The sequence below is a fragment of the Aotus nancymaae genome, unplaced genomic scaffold (genome assembly GCF_030222135.1).
Source record: "Aotus nancymaae isolate 86718 unplaced genomic scaffold, 86718_ANA_hifiasm-v0.15.2.pri h1tg000033l, whole genome shotgun sequence".
In the NCBI taxonomy this organism is placed as follows: Eukaryota; Metazoa; Chordata; class Mammalia; order Primates; family Aotidae; genus Aotus; species Aotus nancymaae.
In genome coordinates, this window is record NW_026988447.1 from 51,943,361 (window position 1) to 51,962,869 (window position 19,509).

A 19,509-nucleotide genomic window follows, 5' to 3' on the forward strand; every position below is an offset into this window, starting at 1 on the left:
TTTTCATAATGACTGTAGTAATTTACATTCCCACTAGTAGTGTACCAGGGTTCCCTTTTTCTCCACAGTCTCACTACTTATCTTTTGTGTTTTTGATAGTAGTTGTTCTATCAAGTGTGAAGTGATACAATCAACAGAGTGAAGAGACAGCCTAGAGGGTGAAAGAATATATTTGCAAACCATATATCTGATAATGGGTTAATATGCAAAATATACAAGAAACAAACAACTCAGCAGTAAGAAAACAAATAACCTGATTAAAAAATGGACAAAGGATCTGAATAGACATTTGTCAACAGCAGACATACAAATAGCCAACAGGTATATGAAAAAATGTTCAACATAACTAATCATCAGGAAAATGCAAATTAGGACTATAATAAAGTATCACTTCACACTTGAGTCACACAGCTAAATAGCTAAGTATTGAAGACATAGTTCTAACACAAGGTGACTAACTTCTAAGCTTGTCATTTTAACCAATTTCAAATTTCATCCATATTTGCTTTGAGATACCTGAAAGAGCATAGACTGTTTTATATAGTCTTGTAAGAATTATAAAGTATAGGAATGTAAAATTTTACATGGGGATCTGAGATTTTCCCCTGTATAACAGGATACTAGATGTCAGATCAAAAGATCTCAGTTGACCAGGTGCAGTGGCTCACACCTGTAATCCCTGGACTTTGGGAGGCCACAGCAGGCAGATCACTTGAGGTTGGGAGTTTGAGAGCAGCCTGGCCAACAAAGTGAAACCCCGTCTCTACCAAAAATACAACCATTAGTCAGGCATGGTGGTGGGTGCCTGTAATCCCAGTTACTGGGGAGGCTGAGGCAGGAAAATTGCTTGAACCCAGGAGGCAGAGGTTACAGTGAGCCAAGATCGCACCACTGCATTCCAGCCTGGGCGACAAAGTGAGACTCAGAAAGAAAGAGAGAAAAGGAAAACCCACGAGGCAGAGGTTACAGTGAGCCAGTATCTCACCACTACACTCCAGCCTGGGCGACAAAATGAGACTCCATCAGGAAAGAAAGAAAGAAAAGAAAGAAAAGGAAGGAAGGAAGGGAGGGAGAGAGGGAGGGAGGGAGAAAGAGAAAAGAAAAAAGATCTCAGTTGTTACGTGTGGGGTCTGAGAGAGAAAAGAAAGACAGAAAAGGAAAATCCAGGAGGCAGAGGTTATAGTGAGCCGAGAACACACCACTACACTCCAGTCTGGGCGACAAAGTGAGACTCCATCAAGAAAGAGAGAAAGAGAAAGGAAGAGAAAAGAAAAAAGATCTCAGTTGTTATTTGTGGGATCTGAACATGTACAATGTTCATTCATTGGCTCTGGTCTGCCTTTTTGGTTGTTTGATCGCAATGTTATTGCATCTGATTTTTTTTTTTTTTTTCTTTTTTTTTTTTTTTTTTTTTTTTTTTTTTGAGACGGAGTTTCGCTCTTGATACCCAGGCTGGAGCGCAATGGCGCGATCTCGGCTCACCGCAATCTCCGCCTCCTGGGTTCAGGCAATTCTCCTGCCTCAGCCTCCTGAGTAGCTGGGATTACAGGCACGCGCCACCGTGCCCAGCTAATTTTTTGTATTAGTAGAGACGGGGTTTCACCATGTTGACCAGTATGGTCTCGATCTCTTGACCTCGTGATCCACCCGCCTCGGCCTCCCGCATCTGATTATTTTTTAACTAATTCAATCAGTAGACATTTATTGCATGCCTGCTATACGCATATACTCTGCCAAGCCCTGGAATACAGTGATGAACAAGACAGAACTGACATTAGTTGAGGGAGGAGGGGATGGATAATGAGTAAATAAACCCAGAAAATCATTTTAGTTCTAGTGCTGTGAAGAAAACAGGGTGATATTTGGTGAGTAACTAGGGGCTGATGGCTAATTTACAGGGTGATTGGGAATGGCTGCTAGGATGTTTCAGGAGTAGAAACCTAAATGTTGAGAAGAGTAGAGATTCCACTCAGTGTGAACAATGAGTACAGCCCTGAGAAAATGTGGCTTCAGTGAGGAGCAGAACAAAGGCCAGCGTGGCATGAAACACCCCAAGGACTAGGGTTCAGGGACATAAAATTACACATGAGATAGGTGTGGGCCAGAGCTCAAAGGCCTTGTTGACCAGGAAGAGGAATTTAGATATTATGCTGTGTGCTCTGGGAAGGCGTTGAAAGGTTTAAAGGTTAGACATATGAAATAATCTGATTTCATTTTACAAAGCTCTCTCTTGCTGCAGTGTGGCAAGGGATTATAGGAGGACAGAATGGAAGTGGAGGAAAACAGATACTAGAAGAGTCAAAGAAAAAGTGGCAGTGAATTGGGCATGAGTGACAGCAGTAGAGGAGAAAACTTACATTTCATCTTCAAATGGTAAATTGGACTTTTAAAAATGACTGAACTGTACACATAGATTGCAGATGTACAAAGAATTGAACATTCAAAGTGTTAGGAAAATATGTGGTTTTAAAAGAAGGGGATTCCTGCTCTTTGAACTGGACCAGTATTACTAGAACTAAAAGGCAATCTCTTTTGCTACTTTCCGTAGTGAAAAAGAGAGAGACCTTTCTTCTCTTCAGCCTTCCCTCTTTAGCATGAAACTCTCCTGTTCTTAGTGGCAACTGAAGATAATATTGAAAAGAAAAAAAAAATAACTTCACAGAATAAATAATAGAAAGTAAAACATTTTACAATGATGAAAATATGTAGAAATTCTGATTGGTATTTTAGAATGTCAAATAACACCACAAAATCTTTCAAAAATGCATTTGAACTCATTAATAGCCTCTGCTAAATTTTCTTCTGTTCTGTGGGAAAGTAGACTCTTAAGCTCAGAAAAGGCCAGGGAAAGGAATGTATCCTACTTTTCTGTCTTTTCTCCATGTTTCAACGTTCCAAAAGTGAGTTAAACCTCAAATTAAGGTGATTCTGTCATCTGGGTGACAAAGATCATGCATGATCTATGGCATCTTGTCTTGCACATGTGCATTCAATTATTCATTTTTTGTGTGACCTTTTTTTTTCATTTGAGACAGAATCTTGCTATGTACCCCAGGCTGGAGTGCAGTGGCATGATATCAGCTCACTGCAACCTTAGGCTCCTGGGGTCAAGCGATTGTCCTGCCTCAGCCTCCTGAGTAGCTGATATTACAGGCATGTGCCACCACACCTGGCTGATTTTTATATTTTTGGTAGAGATAGGCTTTCCCCATGTGGGGCAGGATGTTCTTGAATTCCTGGCCTCAAGTAATCCAGCTGCCTCGGGCTCCCAAAGTGCTGGGATTACAGGCATGAGCCACCACGTCTGGCCTTTTATGTGACTTCTGTGTGAAAAAGCAACTCTTCTAAGCATTTGGCAACCAAAATAGAAAAGTATTGTACAGCCCTTTGAATAAGCCCTCTTTAATTTGTTGTAATAGGTAAATTTATAGGATCATGGCCACCCAGGTTCACTTCTAATCACCGACCTCATACCTAGTCTGTTCTCTTTCACAAACCAATACACTGTGGTGCTGGCTGAAAACATTTCTAATCATAGACTTATCTGCAGCTAGTGACTTCATGGCAAGATATTTGTGGTCTGATTGGAGATTGACCACATCCTGTGGTTCAGTTTTTTTTTTTTTTTGAAGACTCTTTGAACTGTCTTAACTGCTTTCATTTGATATTTCAACTGACTTATTTGTAGTAATAGCCAAGCATTTGTGCTTTGAAAATTTGAATTAATATTCTTTATGTATCACATGGATATCTGTATATCTGGTGATGTCCTATTGCATTTTGTATTTTCTGGGCTTTTTTAACATTTAGGGACTGTCATATTCCTTGTTGAATATAGGCTCTAGTACATAGACGTTTCGTATATCGTTGTTAAAAGAATAAATGTTCAAATGACTGGAAAAATAGGAATTTTAAGTCCTCCTTTTAAAGGAAAATGTTAATAATAAAAGATATCCACAGTTCCATGTCTCTGTTTTAGCTAATTTCATATTGCATCTTCCCTTTCACATACTGTTTAATTCAACTAATGTTGATTGAGCTACTAATATGTCTCAGGCAATATGTTAGGCTCATGTTAGGTTCAAGGGATACCAAAAATGAGTAAGACACGGTCCTTGCCTTTCCCTATCTTGAGGTTTCGTAGGGGATATGGGTATATAAGCAGATGGTCTCGATGTGAAATTTAAATCAAACACAGTATGCTGTGAAAGCACAGTGGGTGGATTTTGGAGAAGTATTTCTGGAGGAAACATGGACTCTTTCTTGAGGAATATATAAGCTCAAGGAAAATTAAATCAAGATTGCCTAGCTAGGCATTACCAACAAGGAATTGCATTAAAAATGCATGGTGAAATATGCAACTCACCAAAGTTCAAGGTAATTGGTGAGGAATTAAAAAGCTACAGAGCTCAGTAAGTGTGTTCCAGGTTATGAAGGTTCATGCATGACATGGTAAGGACTTGAAACTACGTATTCTAGGCCTATCAGTGTTAACTTTCCAAGAAGGAGGTCACTGACACCTTGAAATTGAGCTTTAAGTATATGTATGCAAATGAACCTAGTAAAATTGCTTCAATATAAAGAACTCTTTATGTAGGAAACATTTTATAAATGGAAAAGTAGATATTTAATAGTCACAAATGAGAGTTTAAAAGAAGCTAGTTATCTCCATCAAGAGTCTCTATTTCAGATTCTCTAAGGAGTTTTCAAATTCTGGGTTAGCTACTTTCAACATTAATCACAGTCTGTAATATTTGTCACTAAGTTCCCCCTCCCCCTTTCCTTAAATATTCCTACCATTAAAATTTGCTTACGTGAAACATAAATCTTGACATGAAGTATATTTGGGTGGAATAGGATACTGTGCTGAAGCTGTTTATTTGTACTGTTCTTAACACAATATTTGAGTACAGATACACTCCAGACTTGAATAATGTGAGTAAATAGACAGTCTCCAGGTGATCAACTAAAAAGAATTGTGTTGTGTCATCACTTCTCCTCCCATAGATCCCAAGAAGTACCTTTAAGAAAATCACCTTTCCTTTTCCAACATTAGAAATCTTTGGGATGGCACCATCCACCAAACTACCCATCAAACAACTATCTTAGAGTTGAAAACACTGAAACACCCTTGTGTTTCCTTCTTAGGATCCAGCAAAATGTTCAATACCTTGGCAGCACCCCCTACCCTATAGAACCAGACAGAGGGAGAGGAGAAAGAAAATACAGGAAGAACCAAAGTGAGGATTTTATGAGAGACAAAGTGAAAGAAAGCTCTCAGTGAAAGAAATCCCACACATTAGTCTTTAAGTACCCAGATCCAGAGTGTTTTTGTATGCTTTCCATTTGCCATCGTTTGCAGCCTGGTTTGCATTGTAGTAACTTAACATTTGTCAGCAATGATGCCTACAAATATTGTGTTTATTATGTGTGTAAGAATGCATTTCGTTTTATTTTATTTTATTTTGAGATGGAGTTTTGCTCTTGTCACCAAGACTGGAGTGCAATGATGTGATCTCAGCTCGCTGCAACCTCTACCTCACAGGTTCAAGCAATTCTCCTGCCTCAGCCTCCCAAGCAGTGGAGATTACGGGCACCCACTACCATGCCCAGCTAATTTTTGTATTTTTAGTAGAGACAGGGTTTCATCATGTTGGCCAGGCTGGTCTCAAACTCCTGACTGCTGGTGATCTGCCCACCTTGGCCTCCCAAAGAGCTGGAATTACAGGTGTGAGCCACTGTACCCAACCATAATGCATTTTATTTTTAAGTACATGACTAAAGATCATCTAGTCATATTGTTGAATAGTGACAAAGCTACTACTAAGTGAGAAAAAAGAATTTGTAATTTTGCAGGAATTAAATAAAGCCGTATATACAAATGGACCTAATAATCTGTTTTTTAAAAAATAATTTATTGAACCAAACTGTTAAACCAAGTTTCAGTAAATTAGTTACCTAATACTTGCACATAATTAAGCAACAAATATTTTTTATTCAATCAACAACCGATTATTAAAATCAAGCACATTTGTCTTACTGAACTGTCACAATTATTAAAAATGGAAGCAATGTAAGGTTGTATAGGTCTTTGTAGGCAGCAGTTAAGTATAAATCTGTTGCTTCTTCTTTCATATATTATCCTGAAAAAAAACAAAAGCATGCCCCTAGAGATCACATGGGGAAATTTGATAATTTAGATAATTTGACAGATAAGTTGTCTCAAATCTCTTTAAGAAGATAATGTAGTATAAGTAACACACAAATACATGAATAAGTGAATAATTTTTAAATTAACAATAATTTGAATGATCTAGACGTAGTTCAATCTCTTTATTCTAAATAGGCAATGTGCTAAGAAAGTGAGCATAAATAAGATTTCAGATAATTACTTAACACAATAATTTGCATGTAGCATGCCTCTGCTTAGCTGTTTCTTAATGGAGCTCTGGCAGAATTTCTAATTTGTAAAAGAGTCAAATAAGACGTTACCACCGTTTACTTAAAAGATATATATTTTCATTTCCTTAGAAAAGTATTCCATAATTTGGAAATGTGGCTCTTCAGACTAGTCCTTTCTTTTCAAATTAAATCAAATAATGCAGCTTTACTATGATGCTTATTTTTTTAATTCATTGAACATTTTATATCCAGTAAGGAGTCAGCTAAAATTACTAGAGCAAATCAAGCTTATTTTTTTACGCTTCCTAAGTGGGTGTGTATGCTTGTGTGTACATGTGTATGCATGCATACATTCAATAAACCATTCAATAATATTCCAGAGACCCAACTAAAATGCCATTAAAGATAAAAGTCTGTTGTCTGATGATATGTGCAGTACATGGCAACACAACACTCAAACCGAAGCATGAAGAACTTGTGAGAATGACTATTAAACCCAGCAACAGTTACTAAGTCACTTCTTAGCTATTGACAAAATCAAAAGATTGGGAATAAAACCGGTAATAACTCTTGACATTTTTATAAAATGATATTACTATCTTAGACATCCCTTCAGAAAGCATTGTTTCTGTTAAGCCTGTGTGGAGATTAATCTGGCATTATCTTTTTTAAAAAGTCTAGATTGACTTAAGCCTTTATTCAGATAAATGGGAAAATGTTATGTAACTAGAAATGAGCTACTAGTTTTCATTGTAAAAGCACAATCACTAGCATATACCAAAAAGAATGTTGAGCACATTTGGGAGAAGGTAGCGTTTGTAAGCCTTCTTGTTTGTATTTAAGAGACAGGATCTAGCACTATATCCCAGGCTAGAGTACAGTGGCATTATCATAGCTCACTGCAGCCTCTACCCTCTGGGCTCAAGCAGTCCTTATGCCTAAGCCTCTTGAGTAGCTCAGACTACTGGCATGCTCAGGCACATCCAGCTAATATTTTAATGTTTTATAGATAGGGGGTCTCACTATGTTGCCCAGGTTGGTCTTGAATTCCTGGACTCAAGTAATTCTCCTGCCTTGGCCTCCCAAAATGCTGAGATTACAAGCCTGAGCCACCACGCCTGGCTTGTAAGTCCCTGTAGTAATAAAATATATCCTGAATGTTGTGAGAGGTGAGAGGAAAGTTAGAGAACAAATAAGGGGAGATTGAGATTGCTGTTTCCAACTCTTTCGCTCCTTTTCTCACTCCTCTTTCCAGTTGAACTCCTGTTTCTTCCTAGGTGCTCGTATCCCACATTCTTCCTGACCAACTCTTCCTCATTTCTGTCATTTATGTAAGGTCCTCCTTGGATAGCACCTCCTCTGTGAAAGTTTCTCTGACCCACAGAAAGATTCATTATTCTCTCCTCTCTTACTCTTAGTCTTTTTGAGACTATTATTTCCTCTTCATTTTTTGCTTTTCTTTTGTACAGAGTAACTTCCTGAATCTATATAGTAGTGGTGTGGAGCCCTCTAGGAAGCACAGGAAATAGGGGAAATAGCAAGAATTCTTCATAAGCTGCAATAAATGACAAGATGCAACAGGACTCCCAGCCCTCCTGGCTGGCATGGGGCACCAATTGGTGTAACGCTCTAGTGTGGATGTTACTGTGTATTCATCAGTGAGTTTACACAGATAGAGTCCACATATGTCCCATTTGTGCTAATTCTTCCTTTCATCATGCCAAAAAGGTGAGTATTGGGTGAAACTTTTTTACTTACAGGTATACATATTTCCTCTGTCAATGGGATGATTCCCGAGTCTAGGATTTGCTAGCTCTTAAAGATTATGGCTTTAAAAATAGACCTATGCTTTAGTTAAAGCATGTTCCACAGGAACATAATATTTTATTTATGTTTCTGTTTTCTCCACTAGACTAGATGCTTGATGATAGAACTTACACTTGATTCTTCATATTCCTGTCCATTAGGATGGGCAAAGCTCACACATATTAGGAATATAGTTGAGTAATATTTGTAGAATTAGTATATGACACTGACCAAGCTTAACTCTCCGTGAAGTTATTTGTGTTATCAGGAAAAAAAATTGCTATGCAAACAAATGAGTCCACTGGAGAACTTGGTAGGGGATGTCCTGGTATCCTCAAAACAAGAAGGACCATTTCAAGAGCTTGCAGCTACCTGTAGATTTAGCCCTTCCTTTGTAAACATCTGCACACTCACAGGGATAAACAGTAGCAGTATATCCTCTCCAGCAGAGGATCTGTTGGTCTTCTGAGTGTTGAAGACCGATAAATTGTAGAATGTCCCAGACCTAGAAAACCTGTTGTCTTATAGTGGTGTATCAACAAATCAGCAGCTTCAGTAATCTGTCACCTCTATTTGGGGATTCTTTCTGAAGTATTGGTGATTAGAAATATGTTAGAATCTGAACTTTGGGTGATAAATGTACACATTTTGTACAGTAGCTTTCCTGCTTTCATAACATGATCTACAAATTTTGTGGCTAAACAAAGGATCATTTTTCTGATGATCAAAGCTAACTTTGAGGTGAGTTACTGATATACAGAAACTGTTTCATCCCAATTAGCATGTGAAAAAAAATTTAACTGTGGCGATATTTTCAGTCAAAGGCAGTTGCCTTGGCATTAACAGTGAAAACTTACCTGAACAGGAAGGTTCATCCTAACCCTGGAAAGCCTGAAATGTACATGTGGCATTAATAATATGTAGCTTATCAGGTGATGATACTCAGTAACATTCATCAGTGGGCCAGTGACAGATATTTTTTAAAGTGATTATCATTTTTCTCTAAGAGTTACCCAAACATAATAAATAACAAAATATGAGCAAAAAATGTGATATTACAAGGGATTTTTAAATGACAATGATTTTAACATATAGATAAATAGTCATGTCTATATTATATTGTTTGAAGCTTAGTCTAGTGAATGACAAGAGATAGTATAGGTATAGAGATTTTAATTTATCTTTTATGCAGCAAGACTTCCAATAGGCTTACTGAATTTCAATAGCTAATACAGAATTCCTCTGTGTTCTCAAATTGTTTCTAATTAGATGGACTTCTCTACTCTTTTAAAACTATATTTTGTAATTATTACTGTTACTCTTTAGAATATCTGTGGTGTTTGTAAAACCATATACAGTGACGTGATTTCTTTCTTTTTTAATGCACAGTAGAGTATATAGGTCAGATATCTTTTGAAATGTCCAATATGTTAGAAATCTTCCATTCACCTCTATAAATAAATATTTGATTTTATTATTTATTTATTTTTGGGACCCTGTCTCAGTCTGTCAGCTAGGCTGGAGTGCAGTGGCATGATCATGGCTCTCTGCAGCCTCAACCTCCCAGCCTCAAGCAATCCTCCCACTTCAGCTTCCTGTGTACCTGGAACTACAGGTTCACACCACCCCACCTGGCAGGCCCTCACTATGTTACCTAGGCTGGTCTTGAACTCCTGGGCTTAAGCAATTCTCCCATCTCAACCTCCCAAAGTGCAGGGGGTATAGGCATGGGCCACCACACCCAGCAAAATCAATATTTTATAAGTGAAATTACATACACATATACATATAACAGTGTGTGTGTGTTCGTGTGTGTGTGTGTATACATTGCAGTTGTTCCTCACTATCTACAGAGGGTTGATTCCAGGACCCCTCTCAGATAACAAAATCTGCAGATGCTGAAGTCCTTGATATAAAATGGCTTAATACTGTATTTGCCTATAACCTAGGCACATTTTCCTGTATACTTTTTTTTAATATTTTTATTGATATTTGTTTATTTTTAAATACCATATTTTTTATCCTTAGTTGGTTGAATCTGCCAATGTGGAATCCTCATATACAGAGGCCTAACTGTATTTAAGGATAGCAAATTACTAAAAATATTGCAGCCATAATAAAAATTATTGATAGCAAATTACTGAAAATATTGGAGCCAAGTAAAGATTAGTGACTTTAGTAATTAAAACACTTACTATACATATGTGAAAATTAACTTTTAAAAATGTGACTTAGGGCCAGCCGCGGTGGCTCACGCTTGTAATCCTAGCACTTTGGGAGGCTGAGACAGGCGGATCACAAGGTTAGAAGTTCAAGACCAGCCTGGCCAACATAGTGAAACCCTGTCTCTACTAAAAATACAAAAAATTAGCCAGGTGTGGTGGCACAAACCTGTAATCCCAGCTACTCTGGAGGCTGAGGCAGGAGAATCGCTTGAACCCAGGAGACAGAGGTTGTGGTAAGTGGAGATCATGCCATTGCACTCCAGCCTGGGCAACAGAGCTAGACTCCTTCTCTAAACAAATAAATAAGTGACTTTGTTATTCAGTTAGCTTGGATAGATGAAGCAGAAAGTTAAATGGTGATTATGAAAACTGAATTTTTGTATATATGGTTTAACTACATTGTGAGTTACCTGAGTGTGTTATTTCTCCTTTTGTCTCACTACTTTAATGGGAGATTATTGTTGCCCAACTCTGGGTCTGATGTGTAACCAACTCTCTTCAGCCAGATTCCTCACCTCCAAAAGAAGGTCTTGCATCTTTAGGTCCAGGCCCAGGTTCAACTCCAAGGACTGTATATCTCAGGAACCAAATGTCATGCTTGGCAGAGAAGCCTAATGTCCCAACAGAACACTCACTAGTCTACCTGAGTGGATTATCAGTGTTTTTCTATTTTTAAAATTTGTTTTATATCTGTACAGGTACTCTGGTATTAGCTGTTGTGTCTTCCAAAGAGTTGAATGCATTATTATACCAACTCATCTATGTTCATAAGATACATGTATGTGCCAAGTTGGATTTTGGGGAGCTAAAGGTAGGACTGGTACAAAACTATGCAATTACAAATTATACGGTTCTGAAGAGGTAATCTGACTCAGTAAACAAGGCTCAAATCAAAACGATAAGTACTATGATGAAACATAAGAGCTAGTCTCCAAAACACAGCCTGCACAGTCCTGAATTCAATATTAAGATTTCCATAAGGACATAGAAAGGGTACTGTAAGTGACTCTCACCTCACAGACACTGCAGAAAGACCACTTACTTCCAAATTTGACATTCTGCTTCTCCGTGAATGTTCTTGGGAACTCCTGGAAGACAGATCTGGGGCAGGAAGGAGCTTGCTATGCTTGAGGAACTGGAGGAAGGCCATCACAAGTAGAGCAAGACAGAGAGGGGCCTCAATTGGGAGATGGGTGGGGTCCAAATTAAGTAGAGACATGAAGGTTATGTCAGGAGTTGGCCAGAAAAAATCAGTGTACAGCTGTTTAAGAGCTTCATGCAGGCATTTGACAAAATTGGATGTACACTTAAAGCTATTGTGTGGAGAGCTGACAACAGGGGGCAAGATAGAAAATGGGACCCATTGGGGTTATTGCAGTGGTACATGTGAGTGATAGCAGAGACAGGCTGGTGACATTGTAGTGGAGATAGAACTCTTGATTCAAGTTCTGTTTTGGAGATATAATCAGCAAGAGTTAGTTAGAGATCAGTAGATACATAATATAAAATGTGGTTAGGCCTCTTTACTCTCAGGTACTAGCTCAAATACAGGTCAAACCAGAAAATCGTGAATGGATGCTTATAGTTTCATTTGCTCATTTATTTATGTAATAATTTATCCCCTCAGAAAACATTTATTAAGCTCTTTCTGTGTGCCAGCACTGTGTAAGGTGCTGAAGACACAATGTTCCATCATCATTCATGTGTTCAGCCTGACAGACCCTTACACCAGTGGCTGGCTTGATTTACTTTATATCTTAGAACATGGTGCTGAGGAGACCTACATTTTTCATTGTATCCCCACTGACTTTGTTCATTTAGACCTGTGGTTCTCTTCAGAGGTCCTTAGGGAGCCCCTGGGGTAATTAGGAATGAATGGAGTTGGCACACTGGTTGGCACATTGACAAGGTAGTGCTGCCGCACCTAGAACAGGGCCTGGTGCTAACAGTCTTGCCATATACGGGACAACTTCGCACTCATAACGCAGAATCATCCAGCTGAGACAGCCAGTAACACTCCTACTAATGAGCCTTGATCAGCTTCACACTGACCAGTGACTACTCTCCTACCCTCACCAGTAGTCAAACTGTCTGACTTTAATCAATGATTAAAGACCATCTAAGTGGGAATTCCTTATGTCTGTATTCTTCCCAGTCTTTTTGCATGATCCTTTGAGCTATTCCAAGCCCCTTGTCTTACCCTTCTCTGCTCCCAAATTGTGTCCAAAGGGCAAGCTAGTAGAGCAGCATAGACAACAAAAAAAACTAGGTTTTTTTCCTTTCTCTTGTGCATGTTCTTGGGAAATGTCCTTAATCTCCGTTACTTTGGTTTCCTTGTCTGTAAAACAGAAAGAGCACTAGTATCTACTTCATAGGGTTGCTGTGTTACCACCTACAGAGCACTTCGAACAGCAAGCACTTGGTCTTGGCACATTTTCTTAGTCTTTTCGGGCTGCTTAACAGAATACCATAGCCTGAGTGGCTTGAAAAACAGACGTATATTTCTCACAGTCCTGAAGGCTGGAAGTCTGAGAACAGCGTGCCAGCATGGTCTGGTTCTGGTGAGGGCTGTTTCCTGGATTGCAAGCTACTGACTTTTCCTTGTATCTCTACATGGAGGAAAGAGAGGAGAGAGCTCTCTGGAGTCGCTTTGATAAGGGCGCCAAATAAGGGCTCCACCCTCATGACCCAATTACTTCCCACAGGCCTGACCTCCTAATATCAGCACTTTGGGGGTTTGGATTTTAACTTATTAATTGGGAAGGAGGCACAAATATTCAGGTAGTTGCACACATAGTAAGCACCCAAGGAATATTTGTTGTTATTGTTATTGTTTGTTCAACAAGTGAAAGACAGTATGTTGGATGACCATGCAGGTGACACAGATGAATGTGTCAGAATTACAACTTCTGCCTTCATCACTAAATGAAGACATACAAATTGCTTAAATTCAAGGCGGCACAAGATATGTTTTTTGACAAACAAACAAAAATCTGATGGTAGTGATTCTTTGCTTAACTGCTTGATGAACCTCTGTTACCTCTGCTCAGAGGCTTGGATTTCAGGTCTAGTTATCTCATCTCACTAGGTTTGTTCTTCAACTTTAAATTCATTTCCCAGGTTAAATTTCTCCTTTTCCAGGAGGGAGTCCCAGTCCTACCTTAGCAAGATCGCTTCCTCCTTGTGCATTAGCTAGGTGCCACTCTTGGTTCCTGTTTTCCATCAGCTCCAACCTGAAGTTCCTGGCTTTCCCCCACCACCTTGAGCACTGCTTTTAATCTCCAAGTCAGTGCTATTTCTTGGGTTAATGTGGCACCATTTTATTTTTTAAAGCCAACTCTACTTGCTGCTCAGCCTCGTGGACAAAGGTATATTACTGATGAAATTTTACAAATGTTATATTGTTAATGAAACTACTTTTGAACGTTTCTGATGTAAGTTACAAATTGTACACTAGAAACAAAAGAACAATTCATTATACAGGTTAACAGTGTGAATCAGCATCACTATAAATAACAACAACAGCACAAACCTTTCTAATATGTAGTCTCATCTTTTCATGTTCTAGAGTTTTCTTTTCTTTTTCCTAATGTTCTTGAGATTTATAAATGGTAATTAATGCTTCAGATTATTAATTGATACGTTTCATATCATAGAACTCTGACATCAATTTGTTCACAAAATCTCTAATTAATTAATTAATCTAACACTTTATTCGTGAGACTGAGTTAATTTGGACATTATATGAAATTTCACATGACACACTAAAGATTTTCAAAAATATGTAGTAACTATGGCTTAATTTTGTGTTCTGTTAAACAATAATGTGAGTATAGAAATATGTTAAAGTTAGAAAATTCAGTAGCTTCTCTTCACGACATTGAATTTTATTATAATTGCCATTTTTTTTCTTTTCAGACATTTATCATACATATAGAAGAAATGATTTCATTTGTGTAAAGATGTTTTTAAATAATGGGAAGAATGAATGCTAGAAGAGGAGAGAGAATGTTGTCAGACACACTTAACTACATAACCCAAAACTTGGCATAAAACTCTACATCCCTCAAATTTGTTTAAAGCTATTATAATTCATTAAAAACTACCAGAATGCTGCTCTTCCTGACTTTTCAGTATTCTCCTTTAAATATGAACCCCTTAGAAAGTAAAACCTATTGCCATGGATAGCTAAACTTGGATATGTATATGATTTTTTTTTAAGCTCATATAAAGTCCAGACTTACAGTAAATGAAATAGATAGCATGATTTTCTAACTGGGTTAATTTATTTAATCATTACTTCAAGAGTCAGTAATTAAGCAAATACGTATTAATGCTAGGTTGGATGCTAACGTAACAAAGATCAGGAAGTCAAGAGCCCAGTGATCCAAAATCTGGTATTTCTCATACAGCAAATAATATGTTTAAGGAGCCTATAAATAGCAGCAAGTTTGTTAATGTCAATAGACTTTAATCAATGTTTATTAAACATTTTAATAATCCAAAATTGTCTGTAATGTATGCAGATTTTCTAGGTACTTATGGTCAAAAACAAGGATAAATATGAGTATATATCTATAATACATTAGTCACATTCAAAGGAAGAAATCTCACAAAATTGTTGTCATCGCTATACAGACAATAGATTTGTTGAAAGTGTTTTTGTCTAATTAATTTGCATTGTAATTTATGTAAGGCACATTGTGTGATTGCCTTATTATTATAGATTCTAGTTGGAGAGATAACTATGTTACTAAATGGAATTATGTACATGTAACCATGATTTTCAGAACATGCCTATATGAAGCTTTATATGATAACTTTAGGTAAACATTTTATATGTAAAAATAATGGAACTGGAAATAATGACTCACATTAAAGTACTTTGAAATATCCAGAATGCAGTTAAGAGGGGCAGAAGTTGCATAACTGTTCAGACATATTTACAATTTTTAGTATCCCATCTTTTCCTTTGGAAAGGAGAATAAGGAAGTGAATACTAACTGGCTGTCTCTAAAACATAACGATCTTTGATGATGTTTCCAAAGTTAATAAAGCAAAAGAGCAAACAAGTGAACAAAAAGAAAAACTAATTTAGCATCCTTTTATCTCACTCTATAGTGTTTATACATGAAGCTCTATGCCTCTACTTGATGCTTTTCCAAATGACTCATGGCTTCTAAACTAGAAAGACTGGCAATGTCATTACTGGAAAGTCTGCACTGTGGAGTGGTTGAGAGCACGAGCTGTGGAGTGGATGGCCTGCCTGTGTCACTAAAGGCTGTGTGATGTTGGGAAAGTTACTTAACTTCTCTGGACCTCCATTTTCTCATCAATAAACTGGGAGGGCAATTGCTCACAGGGCAATTGTGGGGATTCATGAGTTAATATAATTCTTAGTACACTGTGTGGTTTATTCTAAAAACTCAGCAAATCTTAGTTCTTATAAGGTTGAACCCCAAGGATGAAATGTCCTTTTAAAATCAAGTCAGATCATAGCAGAAGAAGAAATGGTTGATAAATGAGAAAATGGTCTACCTCACTAATAACCAAGAAATTCGTATTAACATGAATTTTCCACAATTGGAATGGTGTTTTTATTTATTAATAGTAACTATTATTGTAATAATTTGGGCCTGTGGGCACTTTCACAACGTTGGGGGTGCAGCCATTTTGGATGACCTGCCTTGTCCGCTCGACCAAACTTTAAATGTGGGCACTCTTTTACCCAGTAATTTTACTTGTAAGAATTTCTCTTGTAGAAATACCCTCTAATATGCACATACGTGTGTGCACGCCTATATGTACACACATGCATATATCTGTTGATTGCCATATTACGTTAAATTAGGGGAAAATGCTTCTGATATAACATGGTGCCATAATTTAATGTAAAATGAAAAATACCATTAGCTTAGTTATTTACATATAGTGTGTGATCCCACTTTTGTAGGAAAAGTATTTATTTTTATGTGTGTGTTTTCAAGGGGAAAAAACAGTATGTTTAAGGATGCACACATGCAAAAATAGCAAAAGGTTACACAGAAAGATGCAGCCTGCAAACTCATACTCATGGCCATGATGTGTATCATCTCCTTTAGTTCAGAAACTGTTTCTAAACTGTGCCAAAATTTTGTCGGATATCAATTAACATTTGAAGAATTGAAATGAAAACTTATGAAAACCATTTTCTGTAAAAGATATTGCTGAATATATTTATAGCATACAGAAAATTGACCTCGTGTCTAATGATAGACAAATAGAAAAGATTTAAATGTTTAGTGTAATATAGATTTGACTTATGAACACTGTCTCATTGATAATTTGTTAAATAATCTAAGAAAAAAATCTATATGAACACATTTGCAGATCTGTTGATGCTTATCTTTTTTCTTCCTTTTAAATGTGATTATCTTTTCTATCTCCCCAGAGTTACTGGAGGTGAACTGTTTGAAGACATAGTGGCGAGGGAATACTACAGTGAAGCCGACGCCAGGTAAGTGACTTGCCCTGGGCAAGATACAAGACTCAACATTCAAATAATATTTTTTTCAGCGTATTTCTTTACAAATGCATGTTTGTACAAGCAAATGTTTTAAGGGTCTTCTGGATGATTCTTAGGGAAAAAAACCCTCTATGAATCTGGTCTATATTTTTATCTAGCATCTACAGTTAGATAACGTATTATTAAAAACAAGAAGAAAAAACAAACCAAAACACCCCACTTAATCGGAATGACTTCTGCTAAAGCAATATAGTTTTAGTAAAGATCAGAGATCAAAGATTGAAATTATTTAATCCCTATGTAGATTCTAGATTGCCCAGTGGTAGCCAGTAGTCACATGTGGCTATTGCAATTTCAATTAATTAAGATTAAATGAAATTAAAAATTTATTTCTCAGTTGATCTAATCACGTGATTGGTGTAGCCAACTGCTTAGTACCCACAATTGTCTATCAGCTACAAATTGGCCAGACCAGATATAGAACATTTTTATCATCACAGAAAGTTCTACTGAATAATGAATATCTAGTCAGAAGACAGAACACAGAAACAGACTGACAAAAGTCTCAGTGGTCTCTTTAAGGAACTATTATTAGCTAGTTAACTCTGGAAATTTTATTAAAACCCTTAGACCTCTGAGTGAAAAATATTTATTCAGGTATTTAAGAGAGTTCAAGAGTAATTTTTCCATCTTGTTCATTGACAAAATCTTTACGAAAGTTAAAAAGTGGGCTACGATTTTTGTCTAATTTGAAACTTCCTAGGCTACCCAAGGCAATGTTTTTGGAGTGGAGTAACATTAAATCACTTGCTTAGCTATTACTTAGACTGCATGGTGTTAATTTTCCTGTGTACTTACATATATTCTGTAACTGTCATTTATTTTTAAAAGTGATCAAGAGTGATTGGCTCATTATTAAGCAATGTAAATGAGATGTTAGGAAAATTCAGTTATTGACTCTGCCCCCACTCTCCAACGTCATCAGAGATTCCCAAGGCTTGATAATCGCATTGTAGACTGATCCTCAACAGATGTTCAGCTGATATTGAGGTTTCCAGCCCCTCCTTGCACTCAGAGGCACACTTCTAAGTTTCTAATTTTTCTTCTTGGTTTAATGCACTGTTTATGCCATTTTGTGAATCTATCTGTACATGACTACGTTCTAATTTTTTAATGGAATCTTTATGGCCAAAGTCAAGTAGAAAAGTCTGTGTAATTTATACTATGATGAGTGAATCATCACTTGCTCAGTTTACCCCAAATCCTCACATTAGGGTCCTGAAAGGGGCCTCAGGGAAGCCTTGGAATTAGGTATTTGGCCATTCGCCAAGAAACAGTAATACTTTTAATCAAGGTACTAAACTAGGGTATTTCATTTATTTTTCCTTTTGAAGTTATGTTAAGCAGGCTGTTACTTGGTTTGAAAAATGCAGGATGAAATTAAAATAGAGACTATTTTTAGTGCTAAAGAGCCCTAAGATATTTTTTAGGATAGGTCTCAGACAAAATAAAAGAGAAGAAACGTTCCCTTTTAACTAGAAGCATAAAGAGGCTATTTCTCCACCAGATGTGGTAGCCCACTCCTCTAATCTCAGAACCTTGGGAGGCCAAGGTGGGAGGATTTGAGACCAGCCTGGGCAACATGGTGAAACCCCATTTCTACTAAAAATACAAAACTCATCTGGGTGTGGCAGCACACACCTGTAGTCCTTGGGAGGCTGAGGCTGGAGAATCAGTTTAACCTGGGAGTGGAGGCTGCAGAGATCATGCCACTGCAGTCCAGCCTGGGCCGCAGAGTGAGACCCTCTCTCAAAAGAGGCTATTTGATTAGTCAAAAAAATTGTAAAACTTTTTTTACTAGTTCTCAAGAACTTAAGAATTGAATCCATTCCCACTAGTAAAAAATGGTGAAGTTCATTGAATATGTATTATTGTTTACTTCTTTATCTTCTGTTATTCCCAATATTTAATAATTTATGATTGTTGTTTGAGAACCGTAAGAGAAATACTCCTAAAGAGTAGTGGAAAGTGAATATTATTGTAAAAGAAAAAAGATTCCTATGGTTTAAAAATAATGGCCAATACTCAAATAAGCAATGTAGTCAACAGCAGTGAATATGAGATCCTTTTAGTGGTATTGTTAATAAGTGAGCTAGAAAAATCATTATCATAATCCATTTTTAAAATATTTACATTGTAATAAATCAGATGGTGATTGTTTTTTAAATTCAAAATCTTTCTTTAGAATAATATTATTTTATACATTAAACGGTTGAAAATGTTCTTACTAAATTGTTTGCTTCATCTTTCAATGAATAAATGTAGTTCAGGACATCATACTTGCATTTGAATTGCACAGTGAACTTATACAAAATTCATCAGTGTGATATGTTCTACGTTATTATATGTCAGATGACAGCTCATGGGGCCTTATAGGTGCCAAAAAATGATTTCTCCTCTCTAATTAGCTGTCCGTTTGACATCAGTGAACCTTTAATAAGAATACCATAAAATGTGCATTTCGATATAGTATTAAGCAAAAAGAAAAGTTTTTCTTCACTGAAGTGTATG

At 37.0% G+C, this 19,509-nt stretch overlaps 1 protein-coding gene across 23 annotated transcripts in view; it reads left to right on the forward strand.

Annotated features, from left to right (window-relative positions):
* CAMK2D (calcium/calmodulin dependent protein kinase II delta) overlaps window positions 1-19,509 on the forward strand; it is a 317,145-nt gene that overhangs the window by 200,257 nt on the left and 97,379 nt on the right. For all 23 annotated transcript variants that reach the window (XM_012473885.3, XM_012473894.3, XM_012473893.3 and 20 more), the window contains exon 5: window positions 16,864-16,929. In XM_012473885.3, coding sequence (XP_012329308.1) covers window positions 16,864-16,929 — 66 coding nt within the window. The remainder of the gene's footprint in view (window positions 1-16,863; window positions 16,930-19,509) is intronic.